General features: G+C 38.9%; 2 protein-coding genes across 2 annotated transcripts in view; one reads left to right on the plus strand and one right to left on the minus strand.

Moving 5' to 3' along the window:
* The window catches only part of LOC5578216 (ribonuclease P protein subunit p25-like protein), a 259804-nt gene that overhangs the window by 7298 nt on the left and 230347 nt on the right, over positions 1–22159 (plus strand). The window lies entirely within an intron of this gene.
* On the minus strand, positions 420–21031 carry LOC5578207 (aromatic-L-amino-acid decarboxylase). Its single transcript, XM_001656801.2, has 6 exons — positions 20441–21031; positions 3622–3806; positions 2460–3382; positions 2253–2392; positions 1224–1419; positions 420–1088 (listed from the first exon to the last, which is right to left on the minus strand). Exons 1-6 carry the CDS (start codon positions 20568–20570, stop codon positions 908–910), a joined length of 1755 nt encoding a protein of 584 aa, XP_001656851.2. The 5' UTR covers positions 20571–21031; the 3' UTR covers positions 420–907.

The following is a 22159-nucleotide window of genomic DNA, read 5'->3' on the forward strand; positions in this document are numbered from 1 at the left end:
GGTGTGCAAGGAAAGGAATAAAACAGTCTTGAAGAGGACAAACAATCAATGCAATGAATGAGACAACGGAGGAAAAGTCAGTTCAGCAGATGAGAAAAAGCAATCTGCTCCAACTTTAGAAGAAGTTATGGAGCTAAGAATGTAATTTAAACCAACTTAATAAGGAGGATATAGAAGCTGAAGTTGGTTGTGGCGTAGCTACGGAAGTAGAAAGGGTTAAATTCGACAAGTTGGACTGAAGTTGAACTTCCGAGTAATCACCATTATTACGAAGGGTATATCCCAGATAATTTTCCACCACATATACTGCTTCGCGACTAAAAATGGGTGAACCAACGTGCGAAGTTCGAGTTTTGACTAACTTTTCATGTGTGCTCAATGTCACAATTCAAAATTGAATGAATAGCCTGCAATAAATCTACAATAATAACATTTATGTACATTTATTCATAAAATTTCAGCATTTCGCACTTTTGAGATACATTTGAATTATTTACTATAATTAAGCCTGTTTTCTAAAGGTCATGGTTATCGTTGTATACTCGTCATAATACTTAAAGTTTGCGCTTCTAACGCTTATGTATTTAACCTAAAATAACTTAGCAGTGCTTCCTATCGAATAATAATACTTTTTTGTGGCACATGTAGCCTGTATATATATAAATAGCATCCATCCTCATCACATTTGTCTAATACTAGAGCAGCTCTTGGATTTGGACTGCCTCCGGAGGCTGCCGCGGAAGATCGCCGTTGCTGTCGTCGAAGAACCTTCGACATCGGTACTACTCCCCTCTTCGTCAACGTCGCCCTCGTCTTCCTCACTATCGGTCTCATCCTCATCGCTTTGAACGGGCTTCGATTTGATGATCACGGGTGGCTTCCGGGAGCCGTCCACCACCGATCCTAGTCAATTGCTAGCCTCATCCGTGCTGTCGGTTTCGTACAGCTCCGCCTGCTTCTGTATCCGCTCGCGGTCCGAATGTGCCGAATTCGCCGACGCCGCCGCAGCCGTGGCCCTCTGAAGACTCTCCAGAATCTCGTCCGTGTCGATGATGACGATTGGGGTGGCGCCATCCGTGAGCTGGGATCTGGATTTCGAAAAGACGATTCGATTAGATAAAGAAAGGTTTTAGTGCAATGAGTGGCGGAGCAGTGAATCTCCCCTGAACTACCGGTTGGGAACCTCTGGTGAGGGTAAAGAACGCATGGAAGGTGATACCTACCGGCTGTTCTGTCGCTCGTAGATTTCGCGGGATACGCTGCGGGTGAACGAGAATCGTGTGGACATGCTGCGGGTGAGCTTCTTGGGCGGTTTCTTGCTGATGGCCGGCGTGACGGATATCTGCTGGATCGTTGGCGCAGAACACTCGGCCGCCAGGGTTTCCTCGGCAAAGTTGCGAATTTCATCCCAGGCGTAATCTGTGGAACGGGGAGGGGAGGAGAACCGTTAATTGCGTCAGATGTATTTTCCGCGATAATGGTCGGTTGTAAAAATATGGAATGTGTTTGTATAAATGAGAGCTAGATAAGGTAGGAAGTGTCTATAGGACTGCGGGACAACGATATCGATTATGCAAATTCCTATCGGCGTCGGAGTCGACCACGTGGAAAATATCGCAGTTGACGCGTCGGGCACGTGATAGCATTATGGCCGTATGTTGCATCACTTTCGGCAAATGAGTACTTTATGATGGCTGTTTGCATGGTGATTAAAGTTTAGGCCAGTGGTGTCCAATAATTTTCATAACGAACATCCTTTTTGAATATACAAACGGATATACAGTCAACTCTCCATAACTAAAAACCTAAAGAATCTGATCAAAGATATTGCGTTGCCTACTTCCCAAACTCCTATACCCTGGTGTATGGAATATGGAATATGAGTTTTCATACTTATGCTGGAGAATGGAGACATGGCCCAGACCCTTTGCATATCAATAAAATAAAAATAAAAAAATACTTTTTAACTTCATATGGAAGTATATGCAGTCTAGTAAACTTCTGCAAAACCCTGAATAAAATTAATTTGTTTGCTCAGGAACTTGCTTTATAGAAACACCTTTTATCAAGAATTCCGTCAAATACGGGTATAAAAAGATGCTTCGAAAATGAAGAAAATCTTAGGAAATCTGACTGAAATTTATAAGCTATACAAACGTTTTTCCACGATTCATAGTCTTATAATAGCGAAATGTGTGATCACGGTTGAAAACCACTGTGTCAGTCCATAAATGTAACAAAAAAAAACTTACCTATATGCTCGGCAGTGGCGTGCTCGTAGGTGACACAAAACCGGATGATGTATTTGCCACGGACCATCGCCGGGGTCATGTGGAACTTTCCAGAGTGGTTTATACGGGCCAGCAGATCTCGATTGATCCGGTCATGGTGTCTATGGTAGATAGAAAGGTTCTTCATTATTTCAGGACTTCTCATCTCTGAATGCGCTATATACTCACATGAGCCGGAAGCAAACCAGTCCAAGGTTAACATCGTTACGCACTTCGAAGCGTTCGTCCAACAGCACTAGAGACTCGAAGCGCTTCGCCAGGGCGATGTGATTCCGGATGTACTTCTGCAGACCTACGATTCCGTACGAGCGGAAAACGAACCATAGTTTCAACGCCCGAAAACGACGACTTAGCGGGATACCGTAATGGCGATAATCGACGGCACTACTGTGATCGTGCTGCAGATAGAGCGGATCGACGGCTAGCGCAGATGTGAGCAGTTTGACCTCTTTGACCCACATGGCCGAACAGTCAAAGTTCGTCAGCAGCAGTTTGTTGGGATTGGTGTTGAACGAATCGGCGTACTCCAAACCCTTCTTGAAGTGTCGCATCTCCGGCAGGATGAAGGAGTTTCCTGCGTACGCTCCATCAACATGGAACCAAATGGTGGGGACTTCTTTGCACACTTCGCCGATCTCAACAAGATTATCAAACACGCAAGCGGACGTTGTTCCGACCGTTGCCACCACGAAAAACGGAGTCAGCCCACATTCCAAGTCACGTTGCATCGCTTCCTGCAGTGTATTTCCTCGGAATACTCCGCGGTGGTCAGTCTCGAGTACCCTCAACTTCACGATCGCCATCTTGGCAGCCTTCTCGATCGACGAATGCGCTTCCTTAGAAGCATATGCCACCAACTGTGGCAGGTAGACACTGTCATGCACATCCGCATTGTTGCCCTTGAGCTCCTTGATAGCCCGAGCCCGAGCTGCCATCATGCAAACTAGAGCGCATTCGGAAGCTGATCCTTGTAGTACTCCTCCGCCCACGCTCCCAACGGCATCGCTGCGAAAGAACGCCGGCAGGTCTAGCGCCTTAGCGTACCAATCCATCACGATCGCTTCCAACTCGGTGGCAGCCGGTGACGAAGCCTGTTTGCAAACACAAACGGAACAGCAAAGAGAACGGCCATTAATATCGTAAGAATCAGACAAAAAACTGGAAAGTCCACACCAATCGCTCGATCGACGATCATCGGTCAAGATCGGTGCGTAATCATCGCGCTCTGTTTCAGGAGATGGTACTTATATTTGCACTAATGGGCGCGCGATCGTCATCGATCAAATATTGATCGACTAGCGAGTCGCAGAGAGCAGCGCTGGTGACTTACCCATGAGAAACCAATTGACCCGATCGCACTGCTCAGCATGTCCCCGAGGATCGAGGGGTACGAATTGCCGGACGGGAAGTACGCGAAAAAGCGCGGGTGGTTCCAGTGCACCATATTGGGCATGATCTTCTTCTCGACGTCCTCGAGCATCCGCTTGAAGTCTTCGCCCTTTTGCGGGGCCTCGTCTGCAAGGAGAAAAGATTGACGGGGGGTTTGTTTAAATTACAAGTGCAAATAAGACACCGCGCCGCGGTGTGATGGAAAGTCAATAAACTACCACTGAGAGGATCGCGAGGTGGTCTCGGTTGTAATTGTTGACGATAAACAGTTTTCTGAAGCAAAGCGATGAAATTTGGATAGGTTAAACAGAACGGTGAACTTTTAACGAGCTGATTTATTTGGTGCGCCTTTTGATTGTTAGTAAAAATATAGATCATTCGATCAATTACGTCTGAACTATCGCTGGCTTGGTAACAGCATCGGGTTTGGGGTGGTTTTAATGAACTCTAGAACTTAGAAGGGGTTACATCATTCCCCAGAAAGGTAGATGAAACTGTTTGAAATTGTCTGTTCAACGAATACTGCACTCTTACATTGCGTCATCTTCGATCGGCAGATTACGAATGCTAGTAGAAAACCAATATTTGTGCTTTGTAATCTAACGTAATTTACCGGTGAGGAGACACACCAAGTGCATTGAGTATTTTTGCAAAGTTTTATCGAGCCGAATGTTAAATATTGCTAATTAATCAGGTGGAAAATTGCTGATATTTTAGGATTTTATTTTTAAATTCATCATTGCAAAAGAGAAATTGTTGGGAAGAAGTGAATTAGGATGAAGCATATTCGGCATAAAATATGGTTATTGCGATTGTTGGTACTGCGCTCAACTAGTCGCAGTACCCTTGACCTCGTAACGGACAGATGAAAGGAAAACTGACTACCCTATTGCTGACCGTCAACGTGACAGCGACGAAAATGTCAAAAGACACGATGATAGAAGAGAAAAGCTTGTTTATCAGTTAAATGTGTGCAGAAATCGTATTGCTAAAATTGAATTACAAAAATATTATTAAAAACTATTGAAATTTGCTTAAACACTAAATGTGAGTACTTATACCTACTATATACATGCAACCTAAACTAAATAATAAAAATTTACAGCTTAAAGCTAGTTAAACTACGCTAAACAGAGGTGTTTTGATTCCTAACCCTAGTTGCAGCGGCAACAGCGATGATTGAGTGATATCGCGACTGATCAGAAGTGAATGTTTCATGGATCGCAACATCAACCAAAAGTGTCTGCCAGATTATTTGTTTTACTTCATCTCACTAACACAAACTTCTTTTCACGACAGTTGAGGAGATGCAGACGATTCCGTGGTCTCTACTTTCCCGATCGTAAGGACGTGACCGGCGACATTATTGACTTTCAAATATTGTAATAAAAATATGGCTATTGAGTCTCGACGAAATTAAAATAATGCTATTTTATCTCCGGATTGAAATATTAAGTAAAAATTACAGGATAATGTTATCTTTTAGTGAGACTGAGAAGCCATGATTTCAAATTTTAAACTCTCGATTCGTGCTCACGAAAACTAGAATGATTTCCAAGCCAATTCGCAATTTCTGTACTAATTCGATTGTTCTGACTGATCAATTACACAACAATTACAAGTTTTAAGGTCACCAATGCTCATATCCATATGCATGCTAATACAGGTATGTTCCGTTTTTATCAACACGATCGGCAATTTTCAGTTGATAAAAACGGAACCGTGACAAAAACGGAATTATTTTCTTAGACAAAATATTTTACAAATTTGAAAACAAAATTGCAGTTTTGTTAGGACAATACACATTTTCATCATTTAAACGCGCAGTATTGATGTTTAAGAGCTGTAAGGAGCATTTAGATTGTTCATTGTTATAGGTTCTTAATGAAAATTGATTGCAGACTCCTATCAATCAATATGATTTTGTAATGAATCATCAATAGTTTTAGTTTTCTTGGTTAGAATTTCAATAAATGTAATATATAATTTTAAAACGATAATCACATAAATGTCCTATGTATCATGTGCATCGTATTTGTAAAAATAACTACAAGGAAGTGAGTCAAGCTGATCTTTGTTATTTTTTTAACGGAAGATTAAACAAGAAACATCTTTTTTCCCACTGTTCATCCTCATCCTTCTGTTTCTTCTTCTTCTTTTTGGAATTATATCCCAATTGAGAAATAGCCTTCTTCTCAGCTTAGTGTTCTTATAAAATAAGTTTTTGTGGCCATACCCGATTGGCGATTAAATGTGGAATTATGTTGCAAAAGTTTGGCAAACTGAAATGAATATTTACGTTTTCCTGTACTTCGAATTGCCAAAATGTTATCAGTAAAATGATTATGACTATCAGCTTCGACAGGGAAGCACTAATCGCCAATCTAGAGCAGCGCCACCATCACATTTAGCTTTTCGTTAGAACACAAAACCTGGCAATAAACTAATTTAAAGCTCTAGTTTTTTTAAGTAAACATAATATTAAATACCTGGGGGTGCGGATTCGAACTGTTAGGTCTTTCAAATTGAGCACGATATTTTCCTGAATGCACACTTGCATGCATCACCCAAAGCTTCTTCAGTTCAATTCAGGCACTGCACTCAATGAATGGATTTAATCAGAAAGTTTCTGGCCATATGCCAGTAAGAAACATATTAAAAAAAGGTGTAATGGACTTATACTGCCGTGAATCGCAAGTCAGTCTCATCTGCATTTTCGTCAAAATTGAGTTGAGTTCAGTTTTCAGCATCTCTCCCAATGCTCTTTCAGCTGAACTAATGAAATAATATGATTTGTTCGGAAAAAATAGGAAAAAAAACAGCAAGTCAAATTGTCTCATAATCAAAAGTAACCGCATATCAGTCCCACTACAGACTTTTGCACCGTGGAACTCATAACTGTAACTTCTTTTGATCATCTTTATGTTTTTCTCGGAAAGATATCGTAGTAAAAAGCAAGTTGTGAAAGTTTCATTAAAATTGTAACATGTTCCAATCCTCTGGAATTTTACATACAAATAGGAAAACGAGTTTGAAAATTTCACAGCCCTTTTTCTCAATGCCTACTTTTTACAGATGGGACTGACTTGCGATTCACGGCAGTATACATAATTTGAACTAAGTACCACTTTTTTAACAGCTGACGAACTTTGTGTTAAATAAATTATATAACATTTTTAAGCGTGACGAAATCATGACCGTACATTTCTAGGCATTTTGGAATCATTTTTACGAATATTTTAGCTTGACAGCAGCCTAGCTGCTTGTTGATTTCCAGTTCGCATCCCTTAGTTAAATAATGCTAGTCCCGTCAAACTTCGTTTTGCCATCAAGTAGGCTGCTGAAAAGTGGCATGCAATCTTCCATACAAAACGACAGATTAGTTTTCAGTTGTTTTGCCAGTTAATCCAGAGAATTTTCCAAATCGTTTACTTCACTCAAACACGTCGAACACTTGACCAATGCGACAGTGAAATAATCATGTACAGTGAAATAATCGGACCACTAAAAGCTGAGATTCAGATCTCCAAACTTGACCATTTTGTATGGAAAAACGGCCAATGCGTACTTTATTCTGTCCAGTACTGTAAGTCTATTAGTCCGTTCTTGACCCCTTTCGCGACATACAAAAACCACAGACAAACAGACGTAACAGCTAGAACAATTATCAATTCAAAACATAGTCACGTGACCATTTACGCCCAATAAGGCAATCCATGAGACAGCTGCGATCAGCTGGTTTTTTGTTTACCACGAGATTTTGACGTTTGCGGTCGGAGTGACCGTTCGATTACAAAGGAAAATGTTAAGCTCTGATAACACTCTTAAGTTTTGTTTACCCTTCCGTTTCGGTTGCATGCACACTTTAATCTGTCAGTCCTATCTCGGAAAATCCTCATGGATAGCCTTATGCTAAAAATACTTCATTTGGCCAACCGCGAACTAAGTGGTGGTAGTGGGCAAACGTCAATCTCGAACAAAAGTGATACGAGCGCCACTAGTGGCTCGTCGGCCAACTACCAAATATTAGAATTGGGCACTGTTTTGCTGTGCGATGAAAATAATTCGAGTGTTATCTCTGTTTGTCTGTGCAAAAACCATTTTATTTTCTATTTATTAATAAGTTTATCAAAGACACAAAAGTGTAAAAACTCTAGACAAGCATCACCAAATTAGAACTTTTTGGTAAGAAACTCTTTTGTAAAGTTTCATGAATAAGCGTATGGCTGTTGGTATAAGGCTCTTAAGTAACCTTTAAGTCTCCATGTGGGGAAGGGGTTCATGTCTGCTTAAAGATCAAGATCCCAGTAAATTTGGGATAATAACATGCATGACGTGGGATATCGACTTTAAGAGATAGAAGATAATGTCTAAAATATGACGGGGACGACAGTCTCATCAAAAATAAAATAAACTCGATCATGTCTCTTGCCGTTTCCCAAACATTCTTGAGCTCATTCTCAAGTGCATCCTTTATAAAAAATCTATGGCATCGTCCATTAACCACGTAAGGGATTATGGGGGAGAGGAAGGGGTTTGTGATATCTTACGTGCCATACACATTATTTTTTATTAATTTCATTAATATTTTCAGACAAAAAAATATACCATAGGGGGAGAAGGTTCGAAAAACCATCAACATTGTTTTACGTAATTAAAGGACAGTCCCTATGTCTGTCAAATTTTCATACAAAATTCTTTGAAGCCATGTTAAATAAGAAATAGTAGAGGTCTCTGTAACTCTCTTAGGTACGTATTCAACAAATCATAAATTCAAGTTGTTGCTAGGACGTGGCCAGAGCAACTCTCGATTAATGAAGAATGGGTTAATCTTTTCCAACAGACCATGCTAAGTTTGAAAACTCCAATTGATTAGTGGATAAGAAGGAGTCAAACCTTATTGAATCGTATATGACTTGACACCTACATCGTAGGTGCTCAACATTAACAAAATGTTAAATTCAACTCTGAGGCTATTGAAAAGCATTTAAATTGCTTCAAAATAAGTATTTATTTTACATTCTAAACATTTTGAAATTAAAAAAAAAACATTTTTTGTGTGTTGATAAAAACGGAATAATTTGTTGACGAAATCGGAACGTGACAAAATCGGAGCGTGACAAAATCGGAACGTGATAAAAACGGAACATACCTGTATTTGTAAAAGTTCAGTAATACTTTTAGTGAATCTTTCAAACTGGCTTTTCCGATAAACGTAAATTGCAAATTTTGGCCAGATTCTTGTTTCACAATTAGCCAGTGCAAAGGCTACAAGGACCCCAAAATTAGCTATCGTTATCTCTTCTTTGTCCAAGACAAATACCAAACTCTCATGAGCAGGACTGGATTAACAAATGTTGGGCTCCTGGACCTGAAAGTTGTGGGGGCCTTTTTCATTAATCTTTGTAGTGCAGGAAAACGAGCCAAACAAATAATTTCTCTAGAATCTTTTCTTGTCAAGATTTGAGGTGAGCACCCCCCCCCCCCCCCCCCCACAAAAAAACCTCGTGCAGCCATCAGAAGACGCCACAAGGAGGACTGTGCATTGGGAAGCACATACATCCTTCGTCAGTATCGGATGGTGACTGAGACACACTTCGTAGGCACCAATGATCCTATGCATGCTATAAACGTTTGACTTTTACTGTGCGCTCTGTTTCCAAGTTGCCCGTGAGAGAGAGCGAGACAGCACCAACACACGGCGCACAGTAAAAGTCATGAGAACAAAAGAATTTATGGCACGTACAGAGGCTCATGGAAGCACGGCAAAATGAACCACTGCACAACAATGTACCATGGCCAAAGATTGGCCTCGCAAAAAATGCGACACTTTGTTTTGGGTGTAACTTTTTATCGCGTGAGCAATTAATGACATTTTGGGTAATACTAGTTTAGAGTGTTATGTTTATGTGTGCAAAATTTTATCGCGATCTGTCAAGAAGTTTTCAAGATGCATTCGAAACAAGAAGAGCTACGCCAGGAAATCTTGGGCGCGGTGATCGATAGCCCTAGTCAGTCGCACAGATGGATCGACAAAAGGCTTGGAATCCACCATTCCACCGTGTCCGGCGATGTGAAGATGTTCCAGGAGACGAAGACCATCGAGCGGCGTGCTGGAAACGGCCGAAAACCAAAAACGGAATACTCAGAGAAGGCGCGGAAGATAAGACAGGCCAAAACGGTCAATTCGTTGATGTGGTTCGTCCAACAGACCATGTTGGGCCTACGTGTTTTTGAGGTCAGGAAGGTGCCAAGCAAAACACGGTGGCCAAATTGCGTGTGCGGTAGCTGTACCGTGAGTGGCTGGTCAAACCAGGCTGTCTCGTCATGGACGACGAGATATACATCAAGGCGGACACCAAACAAATCCCCGGCCTCGAGTTTTTTGTCGGTACGTCCCGCATGAAGGTTCCGGAAGAGAAAGATTGACAAATTGGCAAAGAAGTAATTGTTGTGGCAGGTGATCTGCGAGTGCGGACGGTACAGCTAGCCGTTCGTTACAACCGGCACCATAAACGGGCAGATTTATGGAGAAGAATGCTTGCAGAAGCGGTTGCTGCCCTTCCTTCGCTCTCACCGTGGTTCCAAGCTGTTCTGGCCGGATCTCGTTTCGTGCCATTACGCCAAGCCTGTAATGGATTGGTACGAAGCAAATGGCGTTAATGTTGTCCCGAAGGAGGCGAAGCTGCCAAATACACCAGAACTTCGTCCGATCAAAAAGTTTTGAACGATAATAAAGAAGATGTTGAAGAAAAGCGAAAAAACATTCAAAACCGATGAAGTTTTGAAGAAAAACTGGGATGAATTGTGTAAGATGCAGTGGCGCAACCAGGGGGGGGATTTGGGGGTCAAAACCCCCCCCAGAGCCGAAAAAAATTAAGGATTACCAAGTGTATTTTTGAAACTCATTACTACACATCTTATGCAACCACGCAGCAGTAACTCAATTTGGTTCTTACAAACACTAAGAGTTTCAGTGGTTTTAAGGTTACATCTTCAAAATTGTGTTTTTTTTTCAACTCTTATAAGTATTTGTTTTAAAAAAGCTCAAAAATAACGAAATTTTCTTGCTTTTTCCTAATACCAAATTGAGGGCTTTGTGTGAGAAGTTTGTCAAATATTTAGTAATCAGTTAAGTATTCTTAGGGAAATCTGAAAATTGAATCTTTGAAGTTCTCAAGATTTTGATTTGGCCAACGTGATGCCAGAAACATAAATGCTCATTACTCAAAAACGGCTGCACAAAATTGCTTATTTTTTTCACAACAGGCACTCATAAATGTATTATTTCGTAGAGCGAATATCCGAAAAACATAATAAATCTGTGACCTGCGATGAGTGGGTTATGGCTACGCGTCGGTCCACAAAGAAATTTCTGTATATCTCTAGATCTAGATGACCAATCATCAATATTTGATCAATAGTTTTTTGAGAACTTGTGAAAAAATGGTGCTTAAATATAGAAAAACAAAAAAGTTATTGCAATTTGAATATATTTTTTGTAGTGAAAAAATGATGCTGCTAGTAGAGGAGTTAACCAATAGGACTACAAAATCATCCAAAAACAAAATTGGATGGTCCTATTGAAAACAAACAAGATGTTCGCACATATTTGGTTATAAAATCCTAACAGTGAAAGCAAAACTCGTTTTCGACTTTTAAAATCGATTCTCTTAATTGTCGATTTATTAATATGAGACAGTTATGCTCGCACTGGAAGTTAGATGTTGCAATGCTGGTTTGCTTTCGACCGGCTGTAACAGTAGTTGCAATGATTTCTAAAGCAAAAGTTTGCGCTTAAAGATCATTTTCATCGTTAAAAATATGAAAATATGTTTAAAGAACAACACAGATGGTCGACTAAACGGTGTCGTGTCGATGTATTTTAAACTTGTTCAATCAATTTTTACTATGTGTTTTAAAATAGTGAAGTTCACTCAAATCTTCAAGTCGATTTTTTCTAATTAAAAATATTGCGGGGAAATTTATAAATTTGGATTGCTTCGCGGAAATAACGCGCAGTGAGCAATCTCCGCATAGAGCAAATGCACCACACAAGCATTGCAGTTCTAAAGAAGAGCAGATGCATTTCATTGACAGTAAGAGCGGTAAAATTTTCCCATGAACCGCTGGAACTAAATTGATTTCAATTTCTTAATTTAGGCTGTCATATTTATGGAAAAGTTTTGATTCACAGTCGTGAAATGTGCTAAATGAGTCAATGGATCCTCAAACCAATATAAGACATAGGCAATCTAACCCATAGCCGTTGTATGAACCTTAAAACGTCCAGAGGACCAGTTATAACGAAGGGTGGATATCTGTAGGGTTTTGAAAGGAATAAATTACTTGTTTGTTCCAATCCTTTATTGTCTGGGGCTTTTGGCAATCTTTCAAACTTCACAGAAGCCTTTAATTTATTTTTTCGAGGACACCTAGCAATCCTTACCAGTTAGCAACATTCATGTATAGTTCGTTCAGTTTTATCCGTTTAAGTTCGAGGTACATTGACTCATCCAAACAATTCAGATCTCAAATGATACCTCTGGTCCAAATTATCAAAGAACAATAGAAACTACACAGCGACACAAGACGCATCATGATTTTTGTTTATTCAACGTGTATTCGATGTCAATCAAATGCTCGATGCCACGGGTGGCTTAGATTAAGGCCTTTTGGTGCGTCATCACAAAATGGCTTCTTCCAAAATCATTAACATATTGTTATGATAGTATTGGTATTTGCAACATCGATGAAATATAACTGCTTATCACCTGATTTAATGGATAATTTATGCGAAGAAAAATGCTTCAGGTGGTATTTCAATATTTAATCAACACTTTCAGGTACAGCATTATCAATTTAGCGATAATATACATAAGATTTATATTCTCAAAAAAAATCTCCGATTTTATGCCGCATTTCATTGCCTCACACAACTACACTTGTAAATAGAAAGTGCTTACCTTTTCCATTGTAATTCTGCAGCAAACATTTGTGTTTTGGATTTCATATTGCGTTCACTACACTTCCACTAAACAAATCTTTCATTCACTTCCCTTAAAGGAACACATTTCAAACGGGAATCAAATATTTATAAAGTTTTATCAACCGCAACACTCAAAACTATCATGGCGGTGGTTTCCACTTGCTGCGAATCGACGCCGCCACCGCACACTGAGACATGCCTGTGTTTATAGTCTAAAATATCCAACTTTTTTTTCTGTTGTATTAATTTTCAGTGCGAATAGGCTGAGCAAAGCATAGAAACTTGAAATTCATACGTTGTTTGTTTTTCGATTCTCTCAAATTACAAAAACCATCTCTACGAAGCATAAAATCATACCAAGAGTTTATCAATTTGAACCACCCAAAATAATTGAAAAGCTCCACAGTGCGATGCGTCGGGATGCGTCGGGACGCGTCTATCGTGTGTGCACAATCATCGCGATCGTTGAGCGCAGTGATGTCAGAGTTGCTATCTGTAAAATCATAGCATTTAATGTGAATTGATCACAAAAATCATTAAATTTTTTTTTTTCGGCGATCTTGTGATGGAAAATTATTTGCAAAATGATAAGTTTTTATGATATGCAGCAAATGTTCCGAAAACAAGCATATAACAATTGCTAGAAAAATCTGTCACCAATCACCTGGCAACACCGTCATCCCTTGCAAACATAAACCGTACCGATGCAAAACAAAAATATGAAATAAATCAAATTAAAAACAGAGAAATTTCGTTGCCCTTCATTAAATTGTAATGTTTTCTTTTGATATGTACGATTGAAGAGTTGATTTTGATTTCCAATACTCGTCAATCTACTAAATTTCCCATGTGTTTACATAAAAATATGCTTAACACAAATGTTATATTTTTTGTTTGTTTGTTTTGAAAATATACATGGAAAGGCGACACTACTACTATTACATCGATGATGGTTCTAATGATTCTTTGACTTACACGCCGCTTCACCTTAAATAGGTGGAAAATTTCCCAGTAGATTGCTCTGGATTTTCCAGGAATCAAAATTTTTCTTGCAACGCGTAATACTCCCTCAAATTCAAATATTCAAAACCCCCCCCAAAAACAAATCCTGGTTGCGCTACTGGTAAGATGGATAGGCAAAGCTTCGCCGAAGATCTCATGAGCAGTGCTAAAAGAAATGTATAGCTTGGGGGAGGAAATTCTATAAATAAATTATGCCAAAACATAGCTAAAACATAGTTATTTAATCCCTGAAAATTCGAGAAGTATCCGACTCAAACCCAATTTTTATAAGCCAGGAAGGAATTTGTCATTTTTGAAAATACTTATGAAAATTCTAGCAATGGAACGTTTCGGTGATGCCATCTTCAGTAGAACATTGCTTACGTCGATTGCAGAACTTGTGTGAGACATGATTTTTTAGCAGAGCCATCCTTAATTATCACATGAATTTTCAGTAGTACTAGGATTCTAATTATCACATCTCAACTTCAAACTGCTTTGAAAGCTTTATCTATGTTATTTGGCTTAAGTACACGAGGCTTTAAAATATAATTGAGTTACGAAATTATAAAATAGAAACTCACCGCTTTTTGTTTGAAGCAAAAGATTTAGTTTGGTATATTTTTATTTCAATTTGATTAGGTATTGTATGTTCAAGACTTTCTTCTCGTTAGTTCTTTAAGTCATAGCTGTAATATATTCAACTAGTTGTACATACGGATCAGTACTGCTATTTTATCAAATAAATAGTTACTTTTCGCTCCTGATGTATTAACTATAACACTTATGTGTTTATGCCATATTAAAACATATCAATCCTGATTATGAATCTGCAGGTACATATATCCCATTCGGACATAAGCTTGCTTCTTGAATTTTCTTCAATTAACCTCCATTACAGTTGGAAAAGTAAGGGGAAATTCCATAATCGTAGCTCATTATTACAATATGTCTTGAATTTTCCACATCTTTCGATCCCATTGGTTACAAACTATCTTTTGAAAGTGTTATAACAAATATGTTGAGCGATGAATTTACTAAGTAATTTTGACATCTGATCCAGTATTAGCAAACTGTGACTATTGTCCTTGCGGAATAACCGGGCGGATGTACGGAAAAATGACAGCTCCATTTGTGCAAATCAGGCAGGCGTTATGAAACGTTACCGAAATTCGCTCTACTTGCCAACTGGATACAGCTCAAGTATTTTTTACAGTTGAAGCATCCTTTTGTCCTATAATTTTAAACGGTACTTACGAAGTGGATACCCATGACCCGTAAGGCTTAAGCCTACTTCCTCTCCCTAGAGAAGGCCTCCTCAACCTTTTTGAACCGTGGACCAAATCCCATAAAGAAAATGTTTGGCGGGTCAACCTTTTTGAGAGCACGAACAACTCTAACATATCGATCGAAATTTAGCAAGCGATTTTTGTGTTTTTTTATGATAATTACTGTTGAGCATCCTATTTAGGGTTCTATACGAGTCCCTATCAGGATTATGTGTTAAACTTGTTCAGACTGTGACTGTGAAAACTTTGCTCTGGATAACTTCAAAATGTACCTCAGAATACTTTTAGCTACAACGCTGATGCTGCGTACGACAAGCGAAGTTTCACTACCAGTCTTGTGCAAAATACAACAGCGCATAGCAGTGATCAAAAGTCTGCCCTGGACTCTTGAGAATAATGTCCAGAATTTGATTAGATTCGTTCTTAGACTTCTGTTAAAAAATCATCTAGGATTATGCAAAAATCTTTCCCACGAGTTTGTTAAAATTATGCTTCGATTTTGATGGTGATCCTTGTAAGTCTACGAAATCCTGCTAAGGATTCTTTGAGAACTCTTTCCAGCATTTCATGAGCATTTTATTCCGCTCAAGTATTCCTTGATAATCATATCCAGAATTCTGTGAAAATTATGCCAAAAATTTTGTGAGAAATTAAACTGCCCAGGATTTTGTGTAAACTTCTCCCAGAACTGTATAAATTTCAGGTCAAGAATTCTGTGAGAATGCAGCCGATACAGGGAGATTATGTTTGCTCATTTTAGTTTTTTCAACAGTATTTGTTCATATTTGGCGAAAGTTAGGTTTTGTCTATCAAACAGCGGAAAGAAGTATTGGATGGAGAGAAATGTTTCTAGATCTGAAACCCTATGAAATTAACTCAAAAGTAGAAAACAATCACAATTAATGTATAACTGCACTAATTGTCTAATCGCCATAGTTATTCTTATGTATAGCAATGTAATCATTAGGTATTCGAAAGAAGTAACATTTTATCTATTTGTTTCCATTTCATTCCAGGTATGTAGCTGACTGACGTCCGTCCAAGAAAATCCCCAAAGGTTACAAGAAGACCGAATTTTTACACTATTTTCTACTCCAAAAAATGTCGAATACATGGTGTTGGTTCTAAATGAGCAAGCATTTGAATCAGATCCGGTTGGAAGTTTTGGCAACATCGTTTAAAAATACAAAACAGTTGTTTTAAATAGCGCAAAATTTGAAAATAATTGCGAAATTATTGTTCCAAATAATTTGTAAATTTATTGTTTTGTAAGCTGTTCTGTAATAATCCGTATTTCAAGCGATTTGATCACTATCTACGCTACGATATCAAAGGCTATCAATTAGCACTCGATTAGCGCCGATGATCAAGTGATAGTCGCACGTGACCTTCTCATTACGACAAAAAGGGAAAATTTTCAGGTACCGTATCTATAATCTGGTCGTAAAGGTAAAAAAATACCCCACAGTATGTTCACAGTGATTCACTATTTCACACGTAAAAAGAAAAGACCGCTAAGTAAGTCACACGCCCCATTAAACCACTGAGAGGATCGTCATCGAAGAAGGTGCGAAAAATGCATCATCACCATGATCAAAAAAAGTCGCAACCACGCGGTACCAAACAAGTGACATACGACCACCTACAGATGTGCAAAGTGGTCGTTCAATGTCGGGTCAGTTTTTGCGAGCTCGTCCAAAAAGATAAATATTGGCCTGGTACACGAGAAGGTGTACCTAAATCGCTCGCAAAATTTGGAAAAATATCGCTTCAACAAATCGTAAAATACTTCCTGAGGATCAGTCTAAACATCCTGGGTCCGAAAAATGTCGCTTTGAAGTCGAATGGTTTGATGATCAAACTGACAACAACCGCGGGTGAAACCGAAGTCTTTTTCTTGGCATTGCGTCCCCACTGGGACCTAACCTGCTACTCAGCTTGGTGTTCAAAGAGCACTTCCACAGTTATTAACTGAGAGCTTTCTTTATCAAAGTTGCCATTTTCGCATTCGTGTGGCAGGTACGATGATACTCTATGCTCAAGGAAGTCTAAGAAATTTCCATTACGAAAATACCCTAGACCGACCGGGAATCGAACCCAGACACTTTCAGCACTGGCTTTGCTCTGTAGCCACGAACTTTACCACTAGGTTAAGCAAAGCCCCTACGGCGCAACCATCGTCATATGCATACACACGTGACGGTCACACAGTTCAAACGTTCGAATCGATGCCCCCGACACGATTTTCCAATTTTCCAGCTGCCAACCGTTCGGCCAACAACAAAAGGGCACGACCTAACCGGATTAGTTGGCTGTGTGGTTGGTAATCCTTGCCTCTACGCCTACTGTGTTGCGGTGGCAATTGCAGGAGCGAACTTAAGTGACGTCTTCTTCCGCCGTCGTCGTCATGCCGTGACCTCCTGCTTTCAAGACGACGACGAAGGAGGCGGACGACGGCGATCACCACGAGCGCGTGATGTTGAGGACGCAGGGATTAGTACTAGCGTTGCTGACCCTGCCGCCCTAGTCGATGAGTTACGGTCGATTTCGTCGTCCCCGAAACAGCTAATTATCGATTTGACAATGTATTAGGTAGCAAATCGTCGGGATTTTCGTTCTCCCGTTTCCAGGCGGGTGCGTTCGGTTCGGGGACATGTTATGGGCGACAAGTTGTGGAGAAATTTACGAGACAAGTGTTAATTAACGCTGATCGAAGGCAGTGGACATTGGCCCATAATACGATGACGCTGAGTTAAGCTCTAAGTCAAATGTTTTGAACAAACAATCAATCTCCGAACCGTTTACAGCCTGTTTCGTGTGACAAGGTTATGTGTTGTTGTTTGGGGGTGTCATTAAAATCTGATGGAATATTTGAGTAAATTTTGCAAATCGTGTTATTTATTTTCTGTTGGAAGAACTTCTTAGGTTCCAGGTTGTTTAAATGTAAAAATATAAAGAGATAGATATATACACATAGCTAAAATTTTGATATTTTAGGAATAAATTCCGAACGATCATTTAAAACGATATAAGACAATCATGTTTTGCTACACAATTGTTGAAGAACAAAGATTTCAACCGAAAAAGGTGCATGCAGTTTAGAAGGCTTTGTAAAAAGTAAAGGCTATTTTGCAAAAAAAAAGCTGATGGAATTTTATCCATTACACAAGACTCCAGGAGATCTTATTAACGATTTGCTTTGATATTTTAAAATATTCAACAACAAAAATAATACTCTGACAGAAAATATCAGAAAAAAAGGGATAACATCTTTGGAGCAATTAACATGGCAAAGAGAACAATACTGTTGAATGCTCTCAAAAATCTTAATGCAAAGCTTTTAAGAATTCTACGTACGTGGCGAGCGATCATTGTCATATTCTGTTCAATTTGTGATAAACTGTTGTGGAATATGATTGTCGCTACAAAACTAGAAAAGGGCAGTCTTTGTAGTTTCATAATTGATCCATTGCACTCTTATTGAGAGATTAGAGATAGAATAGATTATAGGAGACACTAAGAGGCAAAATTAAATTGGGTACGTTCTGAATAACTCCTTTTATACGAATCAAAACAAATATCGCATAGTGGGAGTGGAAAAAGAGATGATGCTGTAACATTTTGAAACTTTAGCTTTTATGGATTGAATTAAACTATTCTTAGATTGATATGAAGCAGTAACATTCATAGAATGAGTTGGAACACCATAAATCAAGAATAATAAAAGGCAGTGTTCATAAACCAGAAATAGCGTTTGAGGTAGGGCTATAAATTTAAGAATTTGATCTGAAAAACTTACAGCATTTCTAGCGAAAGTTTCTCTAGGATGTTCACAAGAAACTTCTCCTGCTACAATCAACTTGAAGGTATTTCGACATGCCGCCAGAAATTCCTTTATGGGTTTAGTTTAGTGTTTAGTTAATAGTTGTTCATAGAACACTAAACTGAAGAGGCTCTGTGTCTGTTGGGGTGTAATGCCTGGAAATCTCCTGGAAACGTTTTCAAAAGTTCCTTGTGGAGTTATACCAACAAATCCACGATTTCCCACAGGACTTTCGCCGAAGGACACCTTCCAAATCCCAAAAATCCCAAGAAAGTCATCACAAATCCCCTTAAAAATCATTCGTGAATTTGGCTAAAATTTGCCACAGTACTTTTTTTACACAGTACTTGCAATTACACCAGAAGTGCTTTTCGGGATTACAATTGAAAACCCTACTGAAATACTATGATAAGCACCTTTTTCACTGAAATTTAATCGTAAATCACTCCAAGTCTTCAACCGATAATTTGTCTATTTGTCATTTATTTAAAAACTGCACCAAATTCCTCAATTAGTTTAACCAGATAATACTTTAAGAATAAATTGTGTCAAAAACTTCCGCTCAAAGTAGGCAAGATTTTAACGATTTTTTATTTTTTTAGTCCAGTCTGACCCCGAGATAGTCACTAAAAAAAAATCAGTGACGACTTCCTTCGGAAGGGAAGTAAAGCCGTTGGTTCCGAGATGAACTAGCCCAGGGCTAAAAATCTCGTTAATAAAGATAGAAAAAAAAAAATTAACGAAAATCCATTCAGCTATTAATCCTTTAGACTCTCTAAAGGTTAGTCATGTGAATTAAAAACTGTCAAGTGTGCACCACCTGGTAAAAAATTCTAGTTTCATTCATGGTTTTAGACAGTTACATTTCAAAAGATCCTTCACATGATTGTTTCAGGAACAAAAACAGAACATTGATAGAATTCAAAGATTCTGATAGAAAATAATTGTTTGACGGGGATTTGTCAATTTGTGAGACTGTTTCGGTCCAAAAATCTGATCGAACATTTTTAGTGTCACAGAAGTTTCTATATTCTTTGACATCTTCAAATGCTATATCAATTATATCAGAGTTCCATCTTTTGGAATATTGTACAAAATTAGACTTTTCAGAAGGGACATTGATTTTAAGAAATTCCAACAGAATCGGCAGGAAATCTACAAATCACAAAGTCGATCAATACACATTGTAGAAATTAATGGATAAATAAAAAATGAAATCTTGTCTTATCGTTTTCCGTACAATTCCGGGATCTCACCTTTTTTGAATTACCAATGTTCAGGCAAATTTAGACGAATAGAATGTTCTCTTACCGATTCGTAGTTTTGAAAGTTCGAATTGAGCATACCCTTTCGAGAAGCGATTTTCACAACACTGTGAAGTTGTTCTTTAATAGTTGGCATGCGACTGGAACACTCAGTTTCTTACAGGAAGTTGAAAACGAAAGTTTCTTAGTTTTGAATGATTTGTAAAATTTTTAACACCTCGAAATTTTTCAACAATAGTATTCTGATTAAGAAAATTGACTTGAATTGACGCCAATCTGGTTTTGAATACATACTTCAAAATTGACACTCCAGCTTGAAATGAGCTTGTGAATCTTCGACAAAGGACACAGTCAACAACGTTCAAACTTCGATTCACCATCTTCAACCTTACCTGGTAACAGATGTCGCAGAAACCCGGGATCAACCGTGGGGGCCACGTCCCGGCACTCGATGGTTCTCCCATAATCGCAGATGTAGTCGATCATCCGCTTACCGTGCACGCGAAACTCTTCGGTATTCATTTTCACCTATTCTCCTCCTTGGGGAACACACTTTTTGGCCACACTTTGACTTTGATTTGAATAGTTGTTCGGAATTCCTAACTCACAGAGTAGGGTACCGACCGTGGGCAGCTGCTTATTGTTCTCGAGTTAACGTAAATACTGCTGCCCAGAGGGACTATGTTTAGCTCGGTTGCGCCTTGGTGCCAATAAATCACGAATCACTAATTTCTTCCCAACAAAACAACAGCCGCGGTCCGTTGATTTTCTTCAAACAATTTCCCGCGCACTTTCACCCAAATCAAGCACAGATTTAACTACCTCGGACTCGGAACTATCCAATCGATTCTTATTGTACTTTAATGTCCTTTGGTCTTGGTCGGTTTGCTTCTAAAAAAACCTTTAAACCAAAAATTTCAAATCTCAGATGATATTTTGAACGTTGTTGTTCGTAGCGTAGCGCGTACTCGAATGACTACCGGTTGCGGCGAGAGAAAGCTTTTTATCCAAAACGCGAATCGACTGGTGGCGATTCGCGAAAAGCGTGTGTTCATTCATGAGGGAGGCAAATCGCGCCAAGCCGACGACGACACCTAAAGGGGTGTGCGCGCTCCTCTGCTCTGAAGCGAAGAGAAATGAATGTATTCTCTTCGAATGGCACACATGTCGAATGAATTGGTTGGGTCGGCACGTGGTTGTCGATTAGTTGGATTTTGAATTCATGGGCGGTTGTCGTTAGTTCAGGTGTGAACATGAAAATACTGTGATAAGCTTAAGAATCCTTGTAAAGCATGGTTTTTAACGTGTTCGAAACTAAAGCACAAAGAAGTTTTTATATCTAGGTGTTCTGTGTAGCAGTTCAGAATTTCTACAGGTGAGTGGATTTCAACTGCTTATAAGGGAAAAAAATGCTTTTGATTAACATAGCCTAATCTAAAACATAAATGCATTGATCTTGGCAATAGAAGATTGCAACAATTTTTGTCTAAAATTATTATTATATGTTTTTGACATTTGTTCCAATGGTCACCTTTGGAAATTCTAATAGAATATTATTCTATGTAACTCATTAGTACTATGCCAGGAAGACAGCTTCAGAATCATTTTCTAAATTTTATTTTGAATCCTCTGCAGAGCTTTTTTCCTGGTATTACAACAGCTAGTCCATATTGGTACAGCATACAACATGGCTGGCCTGAAAATTTGATTGAATATCAAAAGCTTGTTCTTAAGACAATATTTTGATTTTCTATTAATAAGGGGATAGACAAATTATACATATCTATTACATTTGGCCCTCAATGTGATTTTTGAAAGTTAAATTCTTATCTAGCATGAGGCCTAGATACTTAACTTCATCTGACCAATTTATTGGAACCCCTCTCATCGTGACAACATGTCTACTTGAAGGTTTCAAATAAACAGCTTTTGGTTTATGTGAGAATATTTTTAGTTGAGTTTTGGAAGCATTAGGAGAAATCTTCCAGGGTGCTCGGTCGGCGAGGACGCGCGCAGAAGCGGTTCCTGTTTTAAATGCATGGTTCTCGATAATATGGAAGAAATTTCACAAAGAAAGCAGCGGATAGTGCGTGTCAGTGGATATAGGAATG

The sequence above is a fragment of the Aedes aegypti genome, chromosome 2 (assembly GCF_002204515.2).
Source record: "Aedes aegypti strain LVP_AGWG chromosome 2, AaegL5.0 Primary Assembly, whole genome shotgun sequence".
NCBI lineage: Eukaryota > Metazoa > Arthropoda > Insecta > Diptera > Culicidae > Aedes > Aedes aegypti.